At 41.7% G+C, this 23,259-nt stretch overlaps 1 protein-coding gene across 1 annotated transcript in view; it reads right to left on the bottom strand.

Annotated features, from left to right (window-relative positions):
* DNAJC15 (DnaJ heat shock protein family (Hsp40) member C15) overlaps positions 1-23,259 on the bottom strand; it is a 68,274-nt gene that overhangs the window by 34,151 nt on the left and 10,864 nt on the right. Inside the window, exon 2 of the mRNA XM_056109875.1 lies at positions 5,628-5,679. Coding sequence (XP_055965850.1) covers positions 5,628-5,679 — 52 coding nt within the window. The remainder of the gene's footprint in view (positions 1-5,627; positions 5,680-23,259) is intronic.

The following is a 23,259-nucleotide window of genomic DNA, read 5'->3' as shown; positions in this document are numbered from 1 at the left end:
AGGGGGAAAAAAAAAAACAGGTTCCAAAAAGAGACGAGATCATCGGGAAGTCCCAGATGGGGTAGGTACCGCATCCCGCCTCCCCCAGATGGAACCCCGGTGACCAAAAGCCTCTACAAGCACAGCTCGGGTATGCGGGAACTAGGACTTTTACCCCAAACCGTGCGGCCGCTTATGCGGCTGCGCGACATCTCTCTATATACAAAGTGATCCATGGGAAGTAAACCACCCAACGTTTCTCCCTGAAAATCAGAGTTAAGTTTGGAGCATGGCCACAGCCCCAGGAACACAAGGACTTAATGCAGAACCCAGCAGCTTGGAGCAGAAAAGTGAACGGACTATGCGTTAATCCAGGCCATCATGTCTGCCCGGAGGGGAAAGGGTGTTGCCCCATTCGCCCTCTCTTCTCTGAAAAGAAGGATGGCGGCCGCATGGGAGCCTTGTGGACAGCAGGTATGAGCCGGGGGTGTGGGGGCGACTAAAACCTCATGGGAAGGGGGGCGTTCCGGTCCGTCTTTCACGCCCTACCGAGGCCACCAGTTGCCCCCCACGAGCGGCTCTCCAGCACGGCCACAGCCCCAGAAGCACAAGGACTTAATGCAGAACCCAGCAGCTTGGAGCAGAAAAGTGAAAGGACTATGCGTTAATCCAGGCCATCATGTCTGCCCAGAGGGGAAAGGGTGTTGCCCCATTCGCCCTCTCTTCTCTGGAAAGAAAGATGGCGGCCGCATGGGAGCCTTGTGGACAGCAGGTATGAGCCGGGGGTGTGGGGGCAACTAAAACCTCATGGGAAGGGGGGCGTTCCGGTCCGTCCTTCACGCCCTACCGAGGTCACCAGTTGCCCCCCACGAGCAGCTCTCCAGCACGGCCACAGCCCCAGAAGCACAAGGACTTAATGCAGAACCCAGCAGCTTGGAGCAGAAAAGTGAATGGACTATGCGTTAATCCAGGCCATCATGTCTGCCCAGAGGGGAAAGGGTGTTGCCCCATTCGCCCTCTCTTCTCTGGAAAGAAAGATGGCGGCCGCATGGGAGCCCTATGGACAGCAGGTATGAGCTGGGGGTGTGGGGGCGACTAAAACCTCATGGGAAGGGGGGCGTTCCGGTCCGTCCTTCACGCCCTACCGAGGTCACCAGTTGCCCCCCACGAGCGGCTCTCCAGCACAGCCACGGCCCCAGAAGCACAAGGACTTAATGCAGAACCCGGCAGCTTGGAGCAGAAAAGTGAACGGACTATGCGTTAATCCAGGCCATCATGTCTGTCCAGAGGGGAAAGGGTGTTATCCCATTCGCCCTCTCTTCTCTGGAAAGAAGGATGGCGGCCGCATGGGAGCCTTGTGGACAGCAAGTATGAGCTGGGGGTGTGGGGGCGACTAAAACCTCATGGGAAGGGGGGCGTTCTGGTCCGTCTTTCACGCCCTACCGAGGCCACCAGTTGCCCCCCACTAGCGGCTCTCCAGCACAGCCATGGTTCCAGAGCACAGAAACCAATTTCTGACTTTCAGTAGAAATACTTCCAGGGTCAATAAGTAAAATAGCAGAAATCCAAAACCAACATTTAATTCTTGAACCCAGCTATAGAAAGCAAATCACTTCACAATGCTTTTTCAGCATATCTGATTTGGGGGGGGGGAGGTAAACTCTAAATAATAGTGGTGAATCTTTTATTGAAACAATGAATCTAATCAAAGCAGATAGAGTGTTAACTAGAATTCATCTGCCTCACAGGGACTGGGAGGGGTGGGGGGGTGGGGTTTTATTGGGGTTCTTCATGGAAAAAAATAAGTATTGGTAAAGGGAAATGTGTTTGATATTTGCATGACTGAGACCTAAACCTGAAAGCTTTGTAACCTTTCCCACAGTGATTCAATAAATAAAAAAAATAAAATAAAAAAATTAAAAGAAAAAGTGGTGACATCTGGAAGCTTAACCTTATGCCAGAAGACCTAATTCCAAGCAATCTAAGTGCCCTTTCTCCTAAATTCTATTACTCACCTCTTTCTGAATGGAAGAGATTTGCCTATCATTCAGCACATAGTTAGTAACACGACGTTGGCAACAGTTGTGAGATTTCAAAATATATCCACCAATCTTTCTCATGTTAGAAATAACCCCCCTGGTGGGGGTATAATGCCACCAGCAGGTCTACTTGTACCTGATGGGTGAGTGCATCAGGAGCCTGATGGTGCCTTCAGGTTCCTGATACCCCAATATTGCTGCTGTGCCTTTGGCTGGACCCCAACAACTTGGGACCAAGTTTACCAAGCAATTAAATGGTCAAAAGTTAGATATGTGGGAGTTGGAGGCAAGATGGCGCCTACACCAGTCGAACCCCTCACGCTCTCCTGAACACAGCTCATCACCTCACTCTCGCTGGTGTGCAACTCAGCAAGTCAGGAATGGAATTCCGTGTGTGATCCCTGCTGGAACTCTGCACATGATTCCTGCTGGACTTCACCAGCTGCTTTCTGGGATTAAGACAGAATGGAGTCGGCAGGGCAATGAAAAACCACAGGGGCAGTCGCAGCATCAACACCTCCCCTGGCCAGGCCAAGTCAACACTATTGAGCATGGAACAGTGACAGTAGAGTGCACAATGGCTTATCCACTGCAGGACGCTGTCTGCCAATCACTGAGTGACTTGGGACTCGGCACAGGTGTTCGACCTGGCACAGACCCTGTGCAATGGGATCTTGCTCTGACAGCTATTCAATGACCTCCAGGCGCACTACATCCACCTCAAGGAGATCAATCTGAGGCCACAGATGCCCCAGGTGTGCCTGGAGACGCAGGCAGGTGCCTGTTGTCAGCGAGCAAATTGTTATAGCAGGTCCGTCACCAGCAGCTTACATTCAGTAGACTGGGAATACCTGCAGGGACGATTAGAGATCACCCCAAAAGCCTCAATCCCCCCCCCAAGAGCCCAGCAAGCTACTGAGGGTTATCCTGCCTGCACGGCAGAGCCTGGCAAGCCAGTGATGTACTAAATATGCCAACAACAGTAGCTAAAATGGGTCTCATTTCCCTAACCCTGAAAGAGTCTCCAGCTGAGTTGGGAAGAACGAGAGGGCTCGTATTAAGCAGATGACACGCAAGTCAACAGGCGGGAGGATGCCCCGAAAGCAGCTAGTCATCAAGGCGGCCACCTATGGGCAGCGTGAAGAAGCCACACCACTACTAGCCCGACACCATGGCACTGAAAGAGATCCGCCGCTACCATAAGTCCACCGAGCTGCTTATCCGCAAGCTGCCGTTCCAGTGGCTGGTACGCAAGATCGCACAGAACTTTAAGACCAACCTGTGCTCCTTAAATTTGGCCATCGTGGCTCTACAGAAGGTGTGCGAGGCCTACCTGATGGGGCTCTTCAAGGATACCAACTTTCGCATCATCCACGCCAAGCGCGTTACGATTATGCCCAAGGACATCCAGTTGGCATGCCACATCCGCGGAGAGAGGGCATAAAGTTTACGATGCTAAAATCTCAGGGCTGGGACAAATGGAGACGCTACTGGCGCCCACTTGAGCAAATCAATGATTAATGAGATGCAGTGCTACAGTGACAGTGAGAGCCATTCTCACAAACCATCTCCAGCTCAGCTATACAAGCTCATTTACTGGCCTTATTTCAAAGACCCATAGATAAATCTCGAAAGAAATCAAAAGCTGCTATTAATCTTGGACCCACATATGGCTGAACAGACAGGGGTAAATCAGAGGGGGTGGGTTAACCTGGGGCCCACCAAAACAGAGCTCCTGGCAGCCACTTGCTTCCACAACCCACAATCACCACCATACCCCTGGCCTAACTCTACCATCTCAGGACTGACCTCACCAAGATATAATCTGCTGAAAATTCTGGTATGTGGGTTTTGTGACTTAAATCTCCAGGTCGAAATGGGCTACCTCACCCTACCTCCCTGTACTTCCAGAAGTCTCGGCAGTTATAGCAACACCCCAAAGTGGCCACCCAACTGAAAAGGTATTCCAGCCTTACTTTCCCAATAAAAATACTGAATGCCCTGAACAAACACCATGTCCTCTTAGCACCTGTAGTGCAAACCATAATGAACAAAAGGAAAAGGAGAGAAAGAGCAAGAAGGAAAGCGCCTCCCTCTGGGTTCAGGGGTGGTGGGGGACTGGGGGATGGTGGTGGGGAAACAGGGGACACTGGTAATGAGAAATGCACACTGATGGAGGGATGGGTGTTGGATCATTGTATGACTGAAACCCAATTATGGACAGCTTTGTAATGGTCTATCTCATGGACAATCCAACTTAAAATTTTTTTTAAAAAAAGTAATATGGAATTCATGAAAATTCAATCAGCTTAATCAATGGCTGAATAAATAGCAATAGCAGTACTCAAAAAAAAGAAAGAAAGAAAGAAAGAAATCCCTGGCAAAAATACATTATTTTTCTCCAGTTTCAAACTTTAAAATCTTATATTTAAATCTGAAACAACTATTTTTGATTCTGCTATAATAACAGTAAAATTCTCTACCTTTATGGGCAACTTTGTCAGAATTCCTTTTTAGATGAGAGTCTTCTTCTTAAACACTGGTTAATAAGTGCTAACTATGGTTAGTAGATACAGACCTTTTGTTTGTGTTTGTTTGGGGACGATACCCAGCATTGCTCTGGGCTTACTCCTGGTGGTACTCAGAGGACCAGAACTGGTCCCAGGGATTCTAACCAGGGTGAGCCGTGTGCAAGGCAAGCACCCTACCCATTGTACAATCTCTCTGATGCTGCAGACACTGACCTTAATGGAAAAAAGACAAGGCAAATACAAACCACTGGTTCTAATTTTTAGGTTCTTAATGTTAAGGTGGTATAAATGAGAAATGTAAAATTAAATACTTTACAAATAAAACTATAATCTTTTATTTTTCAACCACATCTAAACTCCCTAGAACCAGCATGGAATATAGCTTCATTGAAAAAAGGGTTCAATAAACAAGTTCCAAGACATGAAACTTAGAAACATAAATGCTTAAACAAAAAAACAGTCTCTTTTTCAACATGGAAATGCTCTCAGATTAACACTTAATTAGTAGATAGTTATGTGACTTAAAACTAGAAGATAATCACTGAAAGTGACTGTTAAATTTGTATAACAATCCTTTCTAAAAAATGCTTATTTTTAACAGAAAAAGATCTCCCAAGCTTATCAAAGAAGTTCCAGCAATAAGTTAAAAATGAAGTAAGACATACACAGGAGGGAACAACTATGCTCATCAGAAAGAACTGACAGCTCAGGAAATGTCTCATCTTATCTGCAAGAAAAAGTAAACAACGGAAAATAAGGGACGCCTGTATCACTTATACTGCTTCATATTAAAGATTTCTGTTATAGTAAACTATTGCTCAAACTTAGGAAATGTCTGGAAGATGAACTATTATTGGGGCTAGTTTTCCTAGTTTTTGTATTATTTTCTTCACTACAACGTTTATCTAGATTCTGCTACACTGACAGATGTTCAGTGCCTATAAATGATCAAAGAGTGGGCATATATAATGTCTTAAAGTCAAATACCTCAGTCTGCTGAGAGTCAGTTTACGAATCACTATAAAGCTATCTGGAAAAATTTTCCAGCAACATTTATTGTTCATAACCTTTATCTTACCTGCAAATGCAAGAGTTGCGACACCCAGTCCAACAGCTATCAAACTTCTTGCCTGCGAAAGAAAACACTATTATCAACCACAAAGTTACACAATGAGTTTTCAAAGGAGATCATTCTTAAATCGTGATCATAATTATATTAAATGCTACAATTTTTTCAAGTTCTGCTGTGAGTCAAACCTTAAAAAACCTGTAATGTCTATGGTTTATATTAGCTACACACCAGTAACTTAATTGTCAGTGAAGATAATTCTACATTTTAATTTTATTTCCATATATTTAATTCATTCTAACCAAGAACTTTTACATTGCCTACTGCTAAAATGTTTTCTATCAGCTGTTCTTAATAGTGAAATAAATGTATTTATCTTCTAGAAAGATAAAAGGCACAGATTTCTTCCTCTATTACACTGGAGATTTTTAATGGCATCTGCTGTATTTAAAAACATAAAACATTAAATGCATGTTTAGTAAACAAGTCAAACATCCAAAAATTAGTAATAACATCACATTTAAAAGCTAGTTTATTTAGGTCTTTCTAAAATAAGGTAAACATTAAAAAACTATTCAAGGATCTAGAGTCTAAAGTATTATTCTGGCAGGCCTGTTTTATTGATTGTCTTGTTTTGGGGTTACACACAGCAGTTTCTGTGTGGGAGGGGGGCTGCTCTTGGTTCTTTCCTCAGGGCAACAGTGAACTCAGCCTGCTGAGCTCTCTCTCCAGACCTGGGTTCAATCCTTAGCACTGTGCAGTTTCATTTTAAACTGGCTCTATACTATATCCCCTAACCATGTCAGGAAAATAAATGAGTCACCACAGAAAAAGTTTACACAGCAGAAATCAACAGGCAGTGCCAATATACACACTCCATTTCTTCAATTGGATCAGAAATTACTTTGTTCTGTTTTGTTTGGGGGGCCTCAGCTAGTGGTGCCAGAAAGCACCTAGCCCCCTGTACTATCTCTCTGGTCACAGTAATTCTTAGCTTTGAGCCAGCCATGAATTCCCAAGCCTCCCTTAAGAAGGTCTGGCTGCAATTAAAAGACATAGAGTGGCAGGATGGATTAGAAAATTGAACCCAACATTCTGCTGCCTGCAAGAAACACATCTCAATAGTCAAAGCAAACACAGACTCAGAGTCAAAGGCTGGAAAACAATCCTACAAGCAACAGCTCCCATAAAAAAGCTGGGGTAGCCATCCTAATATCAGACCACATTGATTTCAGAGTGAGGAAGGTCATAAGAGACAGTGAAGGCCATTTCTTATTGATCAAAGGATCTGTACAACAGGAAGAACTTACAATAATAAATGTATATGCACCTAATGAGAGACCAGCAAAGTACTTAAAACAACTACTCATAGATTTGGAAAAAGACATCAATAGCAACACAATACTAGTGGGAGATTTCAACACTGCTTTGTCACCTCTTGATAGATCAACCAGACTCAAGCTTACTAAGGACATACTTCATCTGAGGGAAACAATGGAAGAAAGGGACTTAGTAGATATATACAGGACACTTCATCCACAAAAACTGAATACACATTCTTCTCAAGCGTACATGGAACATTCTCCAAGATAGACCACATGCTGAGCCACAAAACATGCCTCCATAAAATTAAGATAGAGATTGTATCAACAATCTTCTCAGACCATAATGCGCTGAAATTAGAAGTAAATCACACACAAAAACAGAAAACTAAATCAAACACCTGGAAATTAAACAGTGCTCTATTGAACAACGAGTGGCTTAGACAGGAAATCAAAGAAGAAATCAAAAGATTCCTAGAAACGAATGAAAATGAGAACACGAGTTACCAAAACTTATGGGACACAGCAAAAGCTGTGTTAAGAGGAAAGTTTATAGCTCTACAAGCATTCCTCAGGAAGGAGGAGCGAGCACACATAAGTAACCTAACCTCACAGCTTAAGAGCCTGGAGAAGGACCAAAAAAAGGAGCACAACCCGAACAGGAGAAAGGAAATAATAAAACTCAGAGGAGAGATTAACGAGATGGAAACCCAAAAAACAATTCGAAAGATCAATGAAACCAAGAGCTGGTTCTTCGAGAAAATTAACAAGATTGATAAGCCTCTAGCAAAACTCACAAAGAAAGGGAGAGAGAAAACCCTAATAAACCGAATCAGAAATGAAAAGGGGTTCATTACAACAGAAACTACAGAAATTCAAAGGATCCTCAGGGAGTACTTTGAGAAACTTTATGCCATGGAACATCAAAACCTCAAGGAAATGGATAAATTCCTAGACTCCTACAGACTCCCAAGGCTGAACCAAGAAGACCAGGAATACCTGAACAGACCTATCACCATCAAAGAAATTGAAATGGTAATAAAAAGTCTCCCCAAGCACAAAAGTCCTGGCCCGGATGGATTCACTAGTGAATTCTTCCAAATCTTTAAAGAGGACTTACTCCCAATCCTCTTTAAGCTTTTCCACGAAATTGAAATATCAAAAACACTTCCAAAAAGTTTCTACGAAGCAAATATCACACTGATACCAAAAGCAGACAGAGATACCACAAAGAAAGAGAATTACAGACCGATATCCCTGATGAACACAGATGCAAAGATCCTCAACAAACTACTAGCAAATAGAATCCAACTACTCATCAAAAAGATCATACACCATGACCAAGTAGGATTCATCCCAGGGATGCAAGGATGGTTCAACATTCGGGAATCAATCAACATAATCCATCATATCAACAAAAGAAAAGATAAAAAGCATATGATCATATCAATAGATGCAGAGAAAGCATTCGACAAGATCCAGCACCCCTTTATGATGAAAACCCTAGCCAAAATGGGTATAGAGGGGACCTTCCTCAACATAATTAAAGCCATCTACCACAAGCCTACAGCAAGCATCATCCTCAATGGGGAAAAACTGAGAGCCTTCCCTCTAAGATCAGGGACGAGACAAGGATGCCCACTATCTCCACTGCTGTTCAATATAGTACTGGAAGTACTTGCAATAGCGATTAGGCAAGAAAAAGATATTAAGGGCATTCAGGTAGGAAAGGAAGAAATCAAGCTCTCACTATTCGCAGATGATATGATACTCTACTTAGAGAACCCAATAACCTCCACCAAAAAACTCCTATAGTAAAGTATAGTAAAGTTGCAGGCTATAAAATCAATACCCAAAAGTCCATGGCTTTCCTATATACAAACAGTGAGAGAGAAGAAAGCAACATGAAAAAAACAATCCCGTTCACAATTGTGCCCCAGAAAATCAAGTACTTAGGAATCAGCTTAACTAAGGAAGTAAAGGACCTGTACAAAGAAAACTACAAAACGCTACTTCAGGAAATAAAAGAGGACATGAGGAAATGGAAAGATATCCCCTGCTCATGGGTCGGGAGACTTAACATTGTCAAAATGGCGATATTACCGAAAGCATTGTATAAATTCAATGCAATCCCTATAAGGATACGCACGACATTCTTCAATGAAATGGAGCAAACACTCCTGAAATGTATATGGAACAATAAGCCCACACGAATAGCTAAAGCAATTCTTGGGAAAAAGAAAATGGGAGGAATCAACCTCCCAAACTTCAAACTGTACTACAAAGCAGTAATAATTAAAACAGCATGGTACTGGAACAAAGGCAGAACTGCAGACCAATGGAACAGGGTTGAATACACTGACATCTCCCCTCAATCATATGATCATCTAATCTTTGATAAAGGTGCAAGTAATGTGAAGTGGAGTAAGGAAAGCCTCTTTAATAAATTGTGTTGGCATCACTGGACGGCTACATGCAAAAAAATAGGCTCAGAACTCTGCCTAACACCATGTACAAAAGTAAGATCAAAATGGATTAAAGACCTCAACATCAGACCAGAAACCCTAAGGTACACTGAAGATAAAGTTGGCAAAACCCTCCATGACATTGAAGCTAATGATATCTTCAAAGATGTCACGCCACTGGCCGAGCAAGTGAAAACAGAGATAGATAAATGGGACTATCTTAAACTAAGAAGCTTCTGCACCTCCAAAGAAACAGTGACCAAAATACAAAGACAGTCTACAGAATGGGAAAGGATATTCACCAAATACACATCTGATAAGGGGTTGATATCCAGGATATACAAAATACTGGTTAAACTCCACAAGAAGAAAACATCCAACCCCATCCAAAAATGGGGCAATGAAATGAACAGAAACTTTCTCAAAGAAGAAATCCGAATGGCAAAAAAGCACATGAGAAAATGCTCTACATCATTAATCATCAGGGAGATGCAGATCAAAACCACAATGAGATACCATCTCACACCTCAGAGACTGGCCCACATTCAAAAGAACAAAAGCAACTGATGATGGCGCGGATGTGGCGAGAAAGGGACACTCCTTCACTGTTGGTGGGAATGTCGACTGGTTCAGCCCTTCTGGAAAACAGTATGGACGATTCTCAAAAAATTAGAAACTGAGCTCCCATTTGACCCAGCAATACCACTCCTGGGAATATATCCCAGAGAGGCAAAAATGTATAGTCGAAGTGACATCTGCACTTGTTTGTTCATTGCAGCACTCTTTACAATAGCCAGAAACTGGAAGAAACCTGAATGCCCAAGAACAGATGACTGGTTAAAGAAACTTTGGTACATCTACACAATGGAGTACTATGTAGCTCTTAGAAAAGATGAAGTCATGAAATTTACATACAAGTGGTACAACATGGAAAGTATCATGCTAAGTGAAATGAGTCAGAAAGAGAGGGATAGACATAGAAAGATTGCATTCATCTGGGGGATATAAAGTAGCAAAATATGGGATTAATACCCAAGAATAGCTGAGATCAGCACCAGGAGGATTACTCCATAGCTTAGTGGCCAGTCGGGCATTCTAGAGGAAAGGGCAGCTCAGATAGAGAAGGGAACACCAAAGAAAGGGTGTTTGGAGGATCCTCCCAGGAGGGGAGATGCATGTCGAAAGTGGACTATGGACTGAACATGTTTGCCACTCAATGCCTCTTTTGCAGACCACAACACCCAAAACGAGAGAGAGAACACAGGGGATTGCCCTGCCACAGAGGCAGGGGGCGATGGGAGGATGGGGGTGGGGGGGATATTATCCATGGTGGTGGAAAATGGGCACTGGTGGAGGGATGGGTATCTGATCATTCTATAATCAAACCCAAGCACAAAAAATTGTAAATCTACAACTGTACCTCATGGTGTTTCACTAATAAAAAAAAATTAATTAAAAAAAAATAAAAGAAGGTCTGGCTGCATTAACTAAGTGTGGGTATAGGATCTGTGTAGACTGTGCGGCTTCTGAGAGTCCTTCATGTGGCAGGATTGAATAACCTTGTCCATTCCTCCTACGGCTAGCTGCACTATAGACATTATACAGGAAGCGGTGAACTTGGATGAAGAAGGGAAAAAATGAGATGAAAGGAGCCTGTGGCCTACATGCTACTGCCCTAAACTGCCCTTCCCTATTTATGAGAGATAAAATAAAAATATCCCATTCTCTTGAGGCACTCCAGTGTTCAACTCTCAGACACATGCAGCCACAGCAAAATTTGATAGCAAACAGAAGAAGCAGACAACATAGTGCCTAAGTAATACTGAAAAAAGTAAATCCTTGAGATCCTGAAGTTTTTAAAAAAGCTAAAATAGTTATCCAGACACAGTAACAACAAAGTCTCCAATGGAGACGTTACTGGGCCCGCTCGAGCAAATCACTAAAACAAACAAACAAAACCAGAAGTGTTCATTTCACATTAGAGGAGAAGTTCTATGATGGAGACTGGCACTAATAGGATGCTGAAGCCAAAACCCCTTCAGCCTTTGCAAGTAGATCAAGTCTAGGGAAGCCAAAGTCATACTCATACTCAAGGGAAGCCTAAGGCAATATAACCACTGGGAGAACTTTGCAAAAAAAAAAAAATCCAATCTCATCAAAAAATGGGGAGAAGAAATGAACAGAAACTTCCTAAAGGAGAAATACAAATGGCCAAAAGACACATGAAAAAAAATGCTCTATATCAAATCATTAGGGAGATGCAAATCAAAACAACAATGACATATTATCTCACACCAGAGAGAGACTGGCACACAAGAACAACCAGTGCTGGTGTGGATGCAGGGATAAAGGGACACTTCTTCATTGTTGGTGTGAATGCCAGCTGGTTTGGCCTTTTGGGGAAACAATATAGGCATTCCTCAAAAACCTACCATATGACCTAGCAATACCTCTTAAGGGAATATACCCCAGGAGCCCAAAACACACAAGCAGGGGAGGTATGGTGCTGCCAGAAGGTCAATCTGTACCTGTGAGGCGAGTGTATCAGCAGCCTAAAGGCACCGTCAGACTTTCAGATACCCCTAAATTACTGCCCAAAAACTTGGGGCAAAGTTTACCAAGAAAGTAAACGGCCAAAAGTTAGGTATGTGGGAGATACACCCACAAACCACCTCTGGCCAATTATATAATTGGAGGCATGGCTTCTCTGGTTCCTGATTGAACTGCTTAATAGCCATGATCCCAGAAATTCAGAAACGAATCTCAGAAACCAAAGGCTTTTGGCAGAAATGCATCCTGTAGGTTGCAGTAGGTTACTGGCGCTGGGTCACTCCACGTGGGAATAGGTTTCGTGCCTTGGCCTGTTCCCCCTGGCGGCCCAGTGACTGCCATCCTCCAGAGGCCACTGGACAGTCAGGTTTGGGCCTGCAGTGACGAAGCACACAGGGCCTCACCAGATGGGGGTGGAACCAGCCCTTTCCTCCACATCCCACAGAGACCCTGAGTTGCCGCCTACAAACGGCCTCTCTGGCTCCTGATCAAGCTGCTTAAAGGCCATGATCTCAGAGACTCAGAAACAAATCTCGAAACCCAGCAGCTTTTGGCAGAAATGCATCCGGTGCAAGGTGGCTGCCGCCTCAGAGCTTATTGGAAAGCCAGGTATGGCCGGCAGTGACGGGGCAACTACAATCTCATGGGAAGTGGGGCGGTACTGGCTCGTCCTTCATGCCCTAACGAGGTCAAGAGTTGCCCCCCACGAGCGGCTCTCCAGCATGGCCATGGCTCCAGAGGCAAAAGAACTTAATCCAGAGCCCAGCAACTTGCGGCAGAAAAGTGAATGGACCATGTGTTAAACTACGGTGCCATGTCTCCCCAGGAGGGAAAGGGTGTTGCTCCCTTCTGCCTCCCCCCGACCCCACCTGCAGGCAGCAAGGTAGCCGCTGCCTCAGAGCTTATTGCAGAGCCAGGTATGAGCTGGCAGTGACGGGGCAACTGCAGTCTCATGGGAAGGGGGGCAGTACCGGCTCATCCTTCACACCCTACGGAGGTCACAAGTTGCCCCCCATGAGCGGCTCTCCAGCACAGCCATAACGCCAGATGCACAGAAACCAATCTCATAATTATCTGGCTCTCTGCAGAAATCTAAAATCATTATATGATTCTCATAACTATAGAAAACAAAGTATTTCACAATGCCTTTTCAGCAATTCTGATTGTTGGGGGGGGAAATTCTGAACAATAATGATGCATTTTTTGTCGAAATAATGAATGTAATCAATGTAGAGTTTAAGTTGAAATCATGTGCCTCACAGGCACTGGGAGAGGTGGGAGGGGGGTACATTGGGGTTCTTGGTGGTGATAAATGAGTACTGGTGAAGGGAAAGGTTTTTGATCATTGTATGACCTGAAAGCTTTATAACTTTTCCCACAGTCATTCAATAGATAAATATAAGAAGAAAAAAAATAAAATCATGAAAAAAAAAAAGTAAGGTGGAGTTCATGCCCAATTCAATCAGCTAATCAGTGGCTGGATAAATAGCAGTACTCCTACATTTAAAACACACACACATACACACACACTCAGACACACACACCCACAAGCAGAAATGCTATCGGCATTTCCATGCTCATTGCAGCTCTATTCACAATAGCCAGAACCGGGAAACTACCCAAGTATCTGAGAATAGGTGTCTGGCTAAAGACCTACACAATAAAATACTATGCAGCTGTTAGGAAAAATGAGGTTATGAAATTCGCTTATAAATGGATGCACATGCTGAGTGAAATGAGTGCAGAAGGAGAAAGATAGATATAGAATGACTGAACTAAAAAAAAAACCTTAAGATGAGACTAATACCCAAAGACAGTAGAAACAAGGGCCAAGAGGATTGATCCACGGTTGGAAACTTGCCTCAAGTGCTGGGGGTGAAGTTGGTGGATAGAGTAGGGATCACTGTGACAAATAAATAAAGTTGGAAATAATCAATAATCACTCTGGATAAGACTTGTGAGCAGAGAGAGAGAGAGAGAGAGAGAGAGAGACAGAGACAGAGGGAGAGACAGAAAGACAGAGAGACAGAGACAGAGGGAGAGGGGAGACAGAGACAGAGAGAGACAAAGAGAGAGAAGAGAAGGAAAGTGCCTGCCATAGAGGTAGGCTGGGGGAAGAGTGGCAGGAGAGAAACTGAGGACGTTGGTGGTAGGAAATGTACACAGTTGGAGGGTTGAGTACTGGAACACTGTATCACTGAAAATCTACCAGGAACAGTTTTGTAACTCTGTATCTCACAGTGATTCAATTTAAGAAAGAAAAAAAAAAGATGGGGGCCAGGAACCCAAAGATCACAAAGAGCTGAGCAGCTGTAAGAGGAGCTTCAAAACCACAGTTTCCAACAGTTGAGCTCTGAGGACCAGTGACAGAAACCACTGCCTGCGTTTCAATACCCTGGTGAGTCTCTTAGGATTCTAGAGCTTTCATAGACAAGATGAGGAACAAAGTTTGTGTAGGATTCTTGTCCGTGGCTCCAGTTCTAAACATGACTTTCCAGCAGGCAGAAACTCAGAAATGAGGTGGAGGAAGATCTAGTCTCTGATAGAAAGGGGGAAAGCCTACAGCTATCATCCAGAAAAGCAAAACAATCCTCAAGGTTTTTTACAGTTAATTTTACCATTATTTCTGAGCAAGACAGGTGAGTACTGGTCAAATATTGAGTGCTATTTTTGCCATTTTCCAAAATGGCAGAGTTCCTCTATTTCTATATTTTTTATTTTCACTCTTACCTTCTACAAGGATACTCAAGTCCAACAAAGCTATCAAGCGTTTCATGTGAATTAATTTTCATTTCTTGTAAACTTGTTTATTCTGCTTGAAACTATTTCTTTAATACGTTAACTAAAATCTGCTACAGAATGGGAGAAATCATCTGCCATACATAACAATGATAAATATATATGTAATTTATATATATATCAGGGTCCTTAGCAATGAGGGGAGGTAGAATGACAGAGCAAGGCAGACAAGTGGAAAATGGATCTGGATGGATAAAGTATTCAATACCTATTTGTTGAATTAAGTTGGATTTTTATTGTTAAAAATAATTTAGTCTTATATATTCTTAGGCTAGTGGAAAAACAAACTAAATCCCTTGAAATAAAAATCTTTTTGGAATTGGAGAGGCAACTCTTTGTCTTTTTCCTATATTCTGAATAGTTGAATTTCAAATTCAATCCTCATCTCCCCCTTCTTTATGGTTGGGTACATCCAAGGAAAGGAAGCATAAATCAATATCCTGCTCAAATTTCTAATCCCAAGAGAGGATTTTAAATATTTCTGCCCATCACATGCATCTTGATACTAAAATTGTCAAGAAAAAGCCACCACAGTGACGCACTAGGCAGAACCTTGCTTTACTGACATAAAGAAAAGAAGGATGAGCTCCAACTGCGTTCATCATCAGACCCTTATGGTTAGTGGATGCCCCCAGTTGCAATCAACAAAGGCCTGTGAGCATTCTTCTTATGCTGCAGCAGGAAAAAATCCTCCCTCTCTACATCCCACTTAAGAGTCTAAAATGCTGAGAGCTGGGGTGATGGATTGATTATACTCTTCAGCAGACAAAGGAAAGCCTCCAGGTCTAAAACAAGGGTTCTCACATGGCAGACCAGGCAAGCAGTGGGGACAAGGGAAGGGTCCTCATTTTGGAGAAGTTTCCCTAACTCCAGGTCTATGCTTAAGTGGTCATGTGAAGAAAAGGACTGTAGAATAGGGCTTTCTCAATAGGAAGCATTAGCCAAAAAGCAGAGTGGAAAAGAGGAACAGTACAATTTTTCCCTGCTGTGGTACCTTTTTAGCTGCAGCTCCTCTTCCATGCATGGGCTAGAGTGATAGCACAGCTGTAGGGAGTTTGCCTTGTACGCAGCCAACATAGCCAACCCGAGTTTGATTCCTCCGCCCCTCTCGGAGAGCCCAGTAAGCTACCGAGAGTATCTCGCCCCCACGGCAGAGCCTGGCAAGCTACCCGTGATGTATTTGATATGCCAAACACAGTAACAAGTCTCACAATGTTACTGGGCCCGCTCAAGCAAATCGATGAACAACGGGAGGACAGTGATACAGTGATACCTCTTCCATGCCTACGCCTCCACCATACTAGGTTCCGGGATATAATCCTCATCCACTTGCCCCTCTGTCTGGGTGACTTGGCAGGAGAGCACTTGTCTTGCATATGTGTGTGGGGGCGGGGGGAGAAGAGAGAGAAGTCAGGGGTCAGGGATCATCAGCCATCAGCGCAAGCAAGCCATGACACTGTCCTGCACGTGATGCATGCAATCCAGGAGCCATGGCCACATTCAAGTGTATGATTTCTGGTGCATTGCAATAAAGACATGTGTGAGCACCTTCACCACACCTATGTGTGGGACCGGGTATATGCACTACACCAGCAAACACCTAAAGTATCAAGGGGGTGACTCACTGTAACCATCAGAAGCAAAGGGAAATTAAGAGACTGCCTGGAATAAGTCAAAGTCCCATGCCATACCCTGACTGTGTAGGACGGTGAACACTGTGTGCCTGGGGCACTTACACAACTTACACTCATCTCCCAGAGATCTGTACTTCACATTTATAGCATAGAATTAGAGTCTTATTTTCTGCCTCTATTACCTTTTCTAGGTATCTAACTAGAGAGTTCTAAAAACATACATTTAAGTTTCATGTATCTCAAACAACCACATTTGGTACTATAAAATAATAAAGGTCTTTCTCATTAAGTTTTTCACAGAAATACTACAACTGTTAGAGATTAACCTTACTCCAAAATAAGAATATTTTTAAAAATTTTTTTCAGACACAAATTTATAAAGCCCAAAACTCTAGCTTGCCCCAGCTCTTCACATGTTAAAAGCCCAATTAAGAAAAAGAAACTAATTGAAGATATAAAACATGGAAGTACAGGAGAGATTTTATTTCGAGATTAAGAAGTTCACACAGAAATCTTGACCATATCTTTATCTGACCTCAATTTTTACAAGTAAAATAACCTCTAAAACCTACTGGAGCTTTTAAAAAGACCATGGTTCATTTGGCATAACTGGGTAAATATCAGGGAATTTCATCAACATCCTCTCTTCTCTACTACTATTGAAAGCAATTTTACATATGCTTTATCACCTCATGACCATGCTATTTCACATTTAAACTTCAATATGGTATCCTCAGGCTAAGAGGGTCTATTTTATTTCTTTTATATATGCTACACCATGTATGATCCAGTAGCAAGCACAAAGGCAGACATCAATTTGTATTTTGAACGTTTTTTAAACAATGATACTTTAAAACTAAATTGCCAGTAACAAAATGACATGAAAAGACCATCTTAAAGCAAAACAGTGGATCAGTTATACTGTTAGTACCACAAATACAGTCATTTTCTACCAACTAGGTAATAACCAGGTTAAACGTCTAAAATCGGTGGTATAGGTAGATAGACATCATGGTACATCGGTGACTTCAATGAAGCTAAAGAAATGTTACTATTTCATTGACTTAGGAAATTTATAATCTGTGCTGAAAGAAGGAAAACAAGTAGCATGACTTAAAAAGAAAGGTCTGCATTTACCTGTATGCTGACCTGAACCAAAAGTGTCATTAGTGTATATGTATGTAGGAAATAGTAGATAGCAAATACGAATTGTTTTTTCCCTGTGAATATTCATGAGGCTACCTTAGGCAATTTTCCATTTTGGTGCATTTTCTTTGAAGATTCATACATATATGGGTTTGAAATGCAGCTAACATTTTGTAGACCTGCAAAAGATCTAAATTAACTCTTGGATACATCTGTTTTTGGCTATGTAAAATTAAACCAGAACATACTTATAATAAACTCATCTTTCTATATATTTCTACTTAAAAAGTAAATCAGCTTAAATAAATTTACTTAAAAAGTAAATCATTCACAAATCACTTAAAAATTTCACTAAAAACTTATTTGATAATTTGTGTTATATACATTAAAAATTACATACAAATATTAAATACTATATATAACATTACATAAATATAAATTTTATTTATAATAATCCATTATCACTGTATCACTGTCATCCTGTTGTTCATCGATTTCCTGGAGCAGGCACCAGTAACATCTCCTAAGATTTTAGAAAGTGCCACATTCGAGGCTCTTTCAGGGTCAGAAGAATGAGACTCATCATTGTTACCGGTTTTTGGCATACTGAATATGCCATGGGGAGTTTGCCAGACTCTGCCGTGCAGGCAGGATACTTTCGGTAGCCTGCCAGGTTCTCCAGAGTAAGAACTAGATAGTAAGATGTCACACACATCTTATTAAGATCTAAGCCCCTGGAACCCGGGGCTTAGATCTCCAAGCCTGCTTGGATCGGGACTGGGCCTTCTCCACACAGATCCCCCACCTTGCAGTATGTAGGCGTTACACCGACCAACTGCCCCCAGCGCCGTGTAATCCCATCAATGGCCAAGACCCAGAGACTATAAAACCCAGCTCCTGGAAGAGAACAGTGCAGTATCCTGCCCCCAAGCCTGGCTGTCCTCACCAGGGACCCTTGGAGAAGGGTGGGTTGAGTTTCCCTCCCCGTCCCGAGCAGAGCCCCAGGAACTGAAGACCTCCGGTTCCAGCCACAGCCAATAATCCATTATAAAATTTAAAATTAAGATATAAAATTATAATTTATATTTTAAATTATAAAATTTAAAATAATTTTGCAATAATGTGTGAGAATGGGCATATATAAAGAAAATAGAAAACATTTTATTTACATGAAATTTATCATTCTTTTTTTCTAAAAAATTAAAAATCTCAAACTGGTGGATAGAAAGATAGCACTGTGTGTAGGGTGTTTACTTTGTGTGCATACGGACAACTTGGGTTCAATCCCCAGCACCCAATATGATTCACTGAGCACAGCCAGGAGTGATCCCTGACCACTAACAGGTATGGCCCCCAAACCTAAAAACTAAAACAAACTTACTATGGTTGCTATGGAAAATGAGGATGACTGAATGTACAGAACAAATCTATGTGATAACAATGACCTAATTTCTAGAAATTCATGAGACTTTTGTCAAAAATGTCAAAAAGCCTATTTTTCACTGTATTCCCTTTGACAGTACATAATGCATGAATAATAACTTTAAAAAAATGAGACTCAGCAGTGAATCCCGGAAGACTGCAGCTAGCCAGAGATTTCTCCAGACTCCAGGTCGAGCTGACTTCACCGGGGTACCTCAGATGGAGTGGGTGTCCTTTCTCGGCCCACTCCAGATGAACCCCAGTGGCCACAAATTTCCAGAAGAAAAAACCAGGACTGAAGGACCACGGACTGAAGACTCCAGGCCACGTGGTGGTGGCAGAGAGGGGCTGCCCCTTCCCATCTCCCCACCCACCCCTCAGGGTCCTGGCTGTCAAGCCCAAGGACTGCCTCTGGGCACCATGTAAGTCACCAGACTTGATGCAGATACTCACAAATGAATCTCAGAATAGACTAGCTAGCTATGGAGATGTCTCCATACCCAAATCATTTACAATTTCAGAATTTCCATAGTGCGCAGCCGTGACCTCTCATGATACTACTCATAATAAGCAATAGAAAATAAATTATCTAGCATCTGCCTGTGGCAGGCAGACTTCAATGGTGGTGGGAAATTTTGAAATAATGGTGGTGGAAATGGTGTTGAAATACTGAATGTAATCAATTAATGTGAACAACTTTATGAAAATAAAATTTTAAAATTAAAAAAAATTGAGCTTGGGATGTAGCTCAGAGGTAGAACGCATGTCTTGCTTCATGGTCAATCCTTGTGCTACCAAATAAATTTCTTTAATGCTATAGAAAAACCAACAAATGGCCAAATTTCCATGAAAGTGCTATCAAAATGGTTAGCGCATTATCAGTGGGAAACTTTTTACTGGGCTAAGTCTAGCTGAAGTAAAAAGTCTACGTCCACACCAAGTAGCATTATTACAAAATTAACTTCATTTTTATAAGAAACAGTTTTTGAAAAACCTCCTAATAGTGTCTGTCTTCTGGGCCTTCTACTCTTCTTGAATCATCATAATTTTCATCCTTAACTGATATCCCTTGCCACTCTTCTATTCTAAACGTTTACCTTTTTTCTGAAATTTTGATCTTTCTCATTCATGTTGTGTGCATGAATTTCCTCACATTGGAGAGGTACACTGCCAAGGTTAGCCTATGGACTTCAAAGACTAATTCCAACTCAACACTTAGTTTTGCAACCCTAAACTGACCTTTCTGTGATCTCATTTATAAAAGGAAGACTGTGAACTCATATCTCATAGAATGCTCATAAATACTAATGAAATAAAGTTATAATAAGCTAACAGCTTACTGAGAAAACACGGCAGAAGCTATCTTTGCTTCATTTGCACACCTTTATTTTCTCCTTTTCTGTTCTTCTCTTAGAAAGAAATAAAACTCCCTTTTCATTCCCTTATTCACTCTCCAGTACCCATTAGCAGATTTCTGTATTATATGATACTTATTTAATAAATGGCTCACCTTTGTACTTCAAATCTCTAACATGTGAGCTTTTAGAATCAGAAGAAAGTGCTTCTCTCTCTGAATTTCTACAATTTAGCAAAGTAACTGGTATACAGCATCTTTTCAGAAGTTTGCATAAATGTGATGGAAATCATCTTTAAAGGATTTCCTACCATTTAGAGTCCTTGTTGCATGTATTATTTTGTGTACTGTGTTGTTATACACAGAAGCTGTTACTTGAAATGGAAAATTTAATGGAGATTGAATTCAAAATAAATTGAGAAACTATCAAAGGACCAGAAAGAAAGCTGAGGAGTCAGGAACAAGACTTGTGTTTGTTCCCCAGCAAGTCATGACCTCCTGAGCACCAGGTACCACCTTGGTGACCCCAAGTGCTGCTGGACATGTCAAAACCAAGCAGCATCACTTTGTGGGGCTCTGGTACTGAATTACCCTGCACAGTTGGTCAAGTACTGCCAGAAGTGCCTCAGTAGGTTCCTGAGCTATGCATCCCCTCCAAAAGAACTAATATAAGATTATACCTTAAAATACTCTGAACCAAGTAAATATACTCAAAAGTCTCAAAGAAAAAAATGAAGTTAAGGGCCTTACATCAGGTACAATTTATTACAAAAATAAAATAAAGATAAACCATAGGTCCATTTGGGAAAACATCAAGGAGTAAGTGACTTGTTGATCAGAAATAAAGAAACTCCCAGGGGCTAGAGCAATAGCACAGCAGGCAGGGCATTTGCCTTGCATGTGGCTGACCCGGGTTCGATTCCCAGCTTCCCATATGGTCCCCTGAGAACCGCCAGGGGTAATTCCTGAGTGCAGAGCCAGGTAAGCCCTGTGCATCACCGGGTGTGACCCAAAAAGCAAAAAAAGGAAGGAAGGAAGGAAGGAAGGAAGGAAGGAAGGAAGGAAGGAAGGAAGTCCAGAGATTTACAGAATTTATCAAGTTGCCCTTTGAAGGCTGTCTCCCATCTCTAACTGGTCAGCTGGTTTCAAGAGATACAGAATGCATGCCTACTATGTCCCAGTCAGAGACCTAAATCCTAGGGCTATATCAAAGGATAATCCAGTCCTTGAAAAACTACAATTTAGCATGAGTCAGGCAAGAAACAATATAAAAATAAAAACACATAAAGAATGCTAAAATAAAAACACACCATGTGTAAAAAAGGCATGTAAAGGAAATATGTGTATATGCACATTGAGACTGACAAATTTACAATGATCTGGGAAGCTTCATTAAAAGGAGACTTCTAGATAAAAAGAAAAATGAAGCTTTGTCAATAGTTAAAAAAAAAAGAAAACTTCCTGCAGATAAAAGGAACAAGCAGGCCTGGAAGTATGCCAGGTGTGTCTGAATACCCAGAGGTCAGTATCCAAGGAGCAAAAAGTGAGAAGAGAGGGATGGAGAAGGAGGCAATGAGAGGAGAGGTAACATGAGTAGCAGATTTTGTGGGGCCACGGGGATTATATCAGGGCTTTTGCATCTTCCTGAGTGATATGAAACATGATTATTTTGAACAGAGACCTAAAATAAGTCTAAAATAATCCTTAGTTGTCATGTTGAGACATGTCAAAGCCAGAGGTATAAAGATGAGTTAGGAGTCTATTAAAATTCAAGAAAGAGATAATAATAGCTTGGATCCATGATTAGTGATAGAGATTGGAAAAAGCAGCCAGATTCTGGATATTTTCTAAAGATACAGCTAAAAAGACTTGTTGCAAGAGAATGTAATCATTAGAGAGAGCAAAAAATCACTGTCAATCAGTGGACATAAGTGAATAGAGAAAATGTGGAGTACTTCCACACCCCCAAAACACCAAATAGAAAAAAATGCTATATAATCTTACTTATATGTGAAATCTAAAACTGAAGCCACAGAATCAAAGATAAGAATGGTGTTGCCTGGGGCCAAGAGGTAGAAGGACTAAGGTAATTTTGGTCAGTTATAAGACAAGTTTTAGTGTATATGTTGCCAAAGAGCACAAGAAAAATAAATTTTAATATTTGGCCTTTTCTAAAAGAATAGATCTTAAGTGATCTCATCATACATACACATAATCTCTTTCAACACACACACACACACACACACACACACACACTGAGGTGATGGGGTTAATTAGCTTGACTGTGGTAATAATTTCACGATGCATATAAAATTCATACTGTACACTTCAAATATGAACAAATTTTACTTGCCAATTAAAATCTTAAAGCTGGAGCAGATGTCAAGGTTATGGGCTTAAACATCTGGAAGAACGGAGCTGCCTTTTGCTGAAAAAGAACTGGGGGCATGTAGGAGAGATTGTCAGAAGTTCTCCAAGTTTTCTAAAATCATGCCATGATGAGCTTGATAATTAAGTTCCAATAAAGCAGTTGGTGAACTGCTAATACCTGGATGGTAAAGGTTCTTACCCACTAATAGAAAAAAAAAGAATGAGTAGACTGTCTCAAAGAACATTCTTGGTTATCTTGCAGTGACAATTCTCAAGGGTTAATCACAAGCAAATCACTTTCTGCTGAACTCAGAGTTTTATGCCGCCTTATTATTTGGTTCACTTTCTACAAAGAAAGCTGTTTGAATTTAAACAACAGCAAGTGAAAGAGAGAAAAAAAAAAGAATGGAAACAAGAAAGACTTCTGGCAAATCAGCAGAATTTAAAAGCAGCACTGCACAAGCAGAACAAAAGGAGGAGGGGAGAGCAATTTGTATTGAAGAAAAAGTGTCAGACATCACAAAATGACATTAGGAAGAACATTTTCATAATTATCTTTCCAAATTCTTCAAGCTGACA

Source organism: Sorex fumeus, unplaced genomic scaffold (assembly GCF_029834395.1).
Source record: "Sorex fumeus unplaced genomic scaffold, SorFum_2.1 ptg000008l, whole genome shotgun sequence".
NCBI classification, from domain to species: domain Eukaryota; kingdom Metazoa; phylum Chordata; class Mammalia; order Eulipotyphla; family Soricidae; genus Sorex; species Sorex fumeus.
This window is presented reverse-complemented; position numbering and strand designations above follow the sequence as displayed.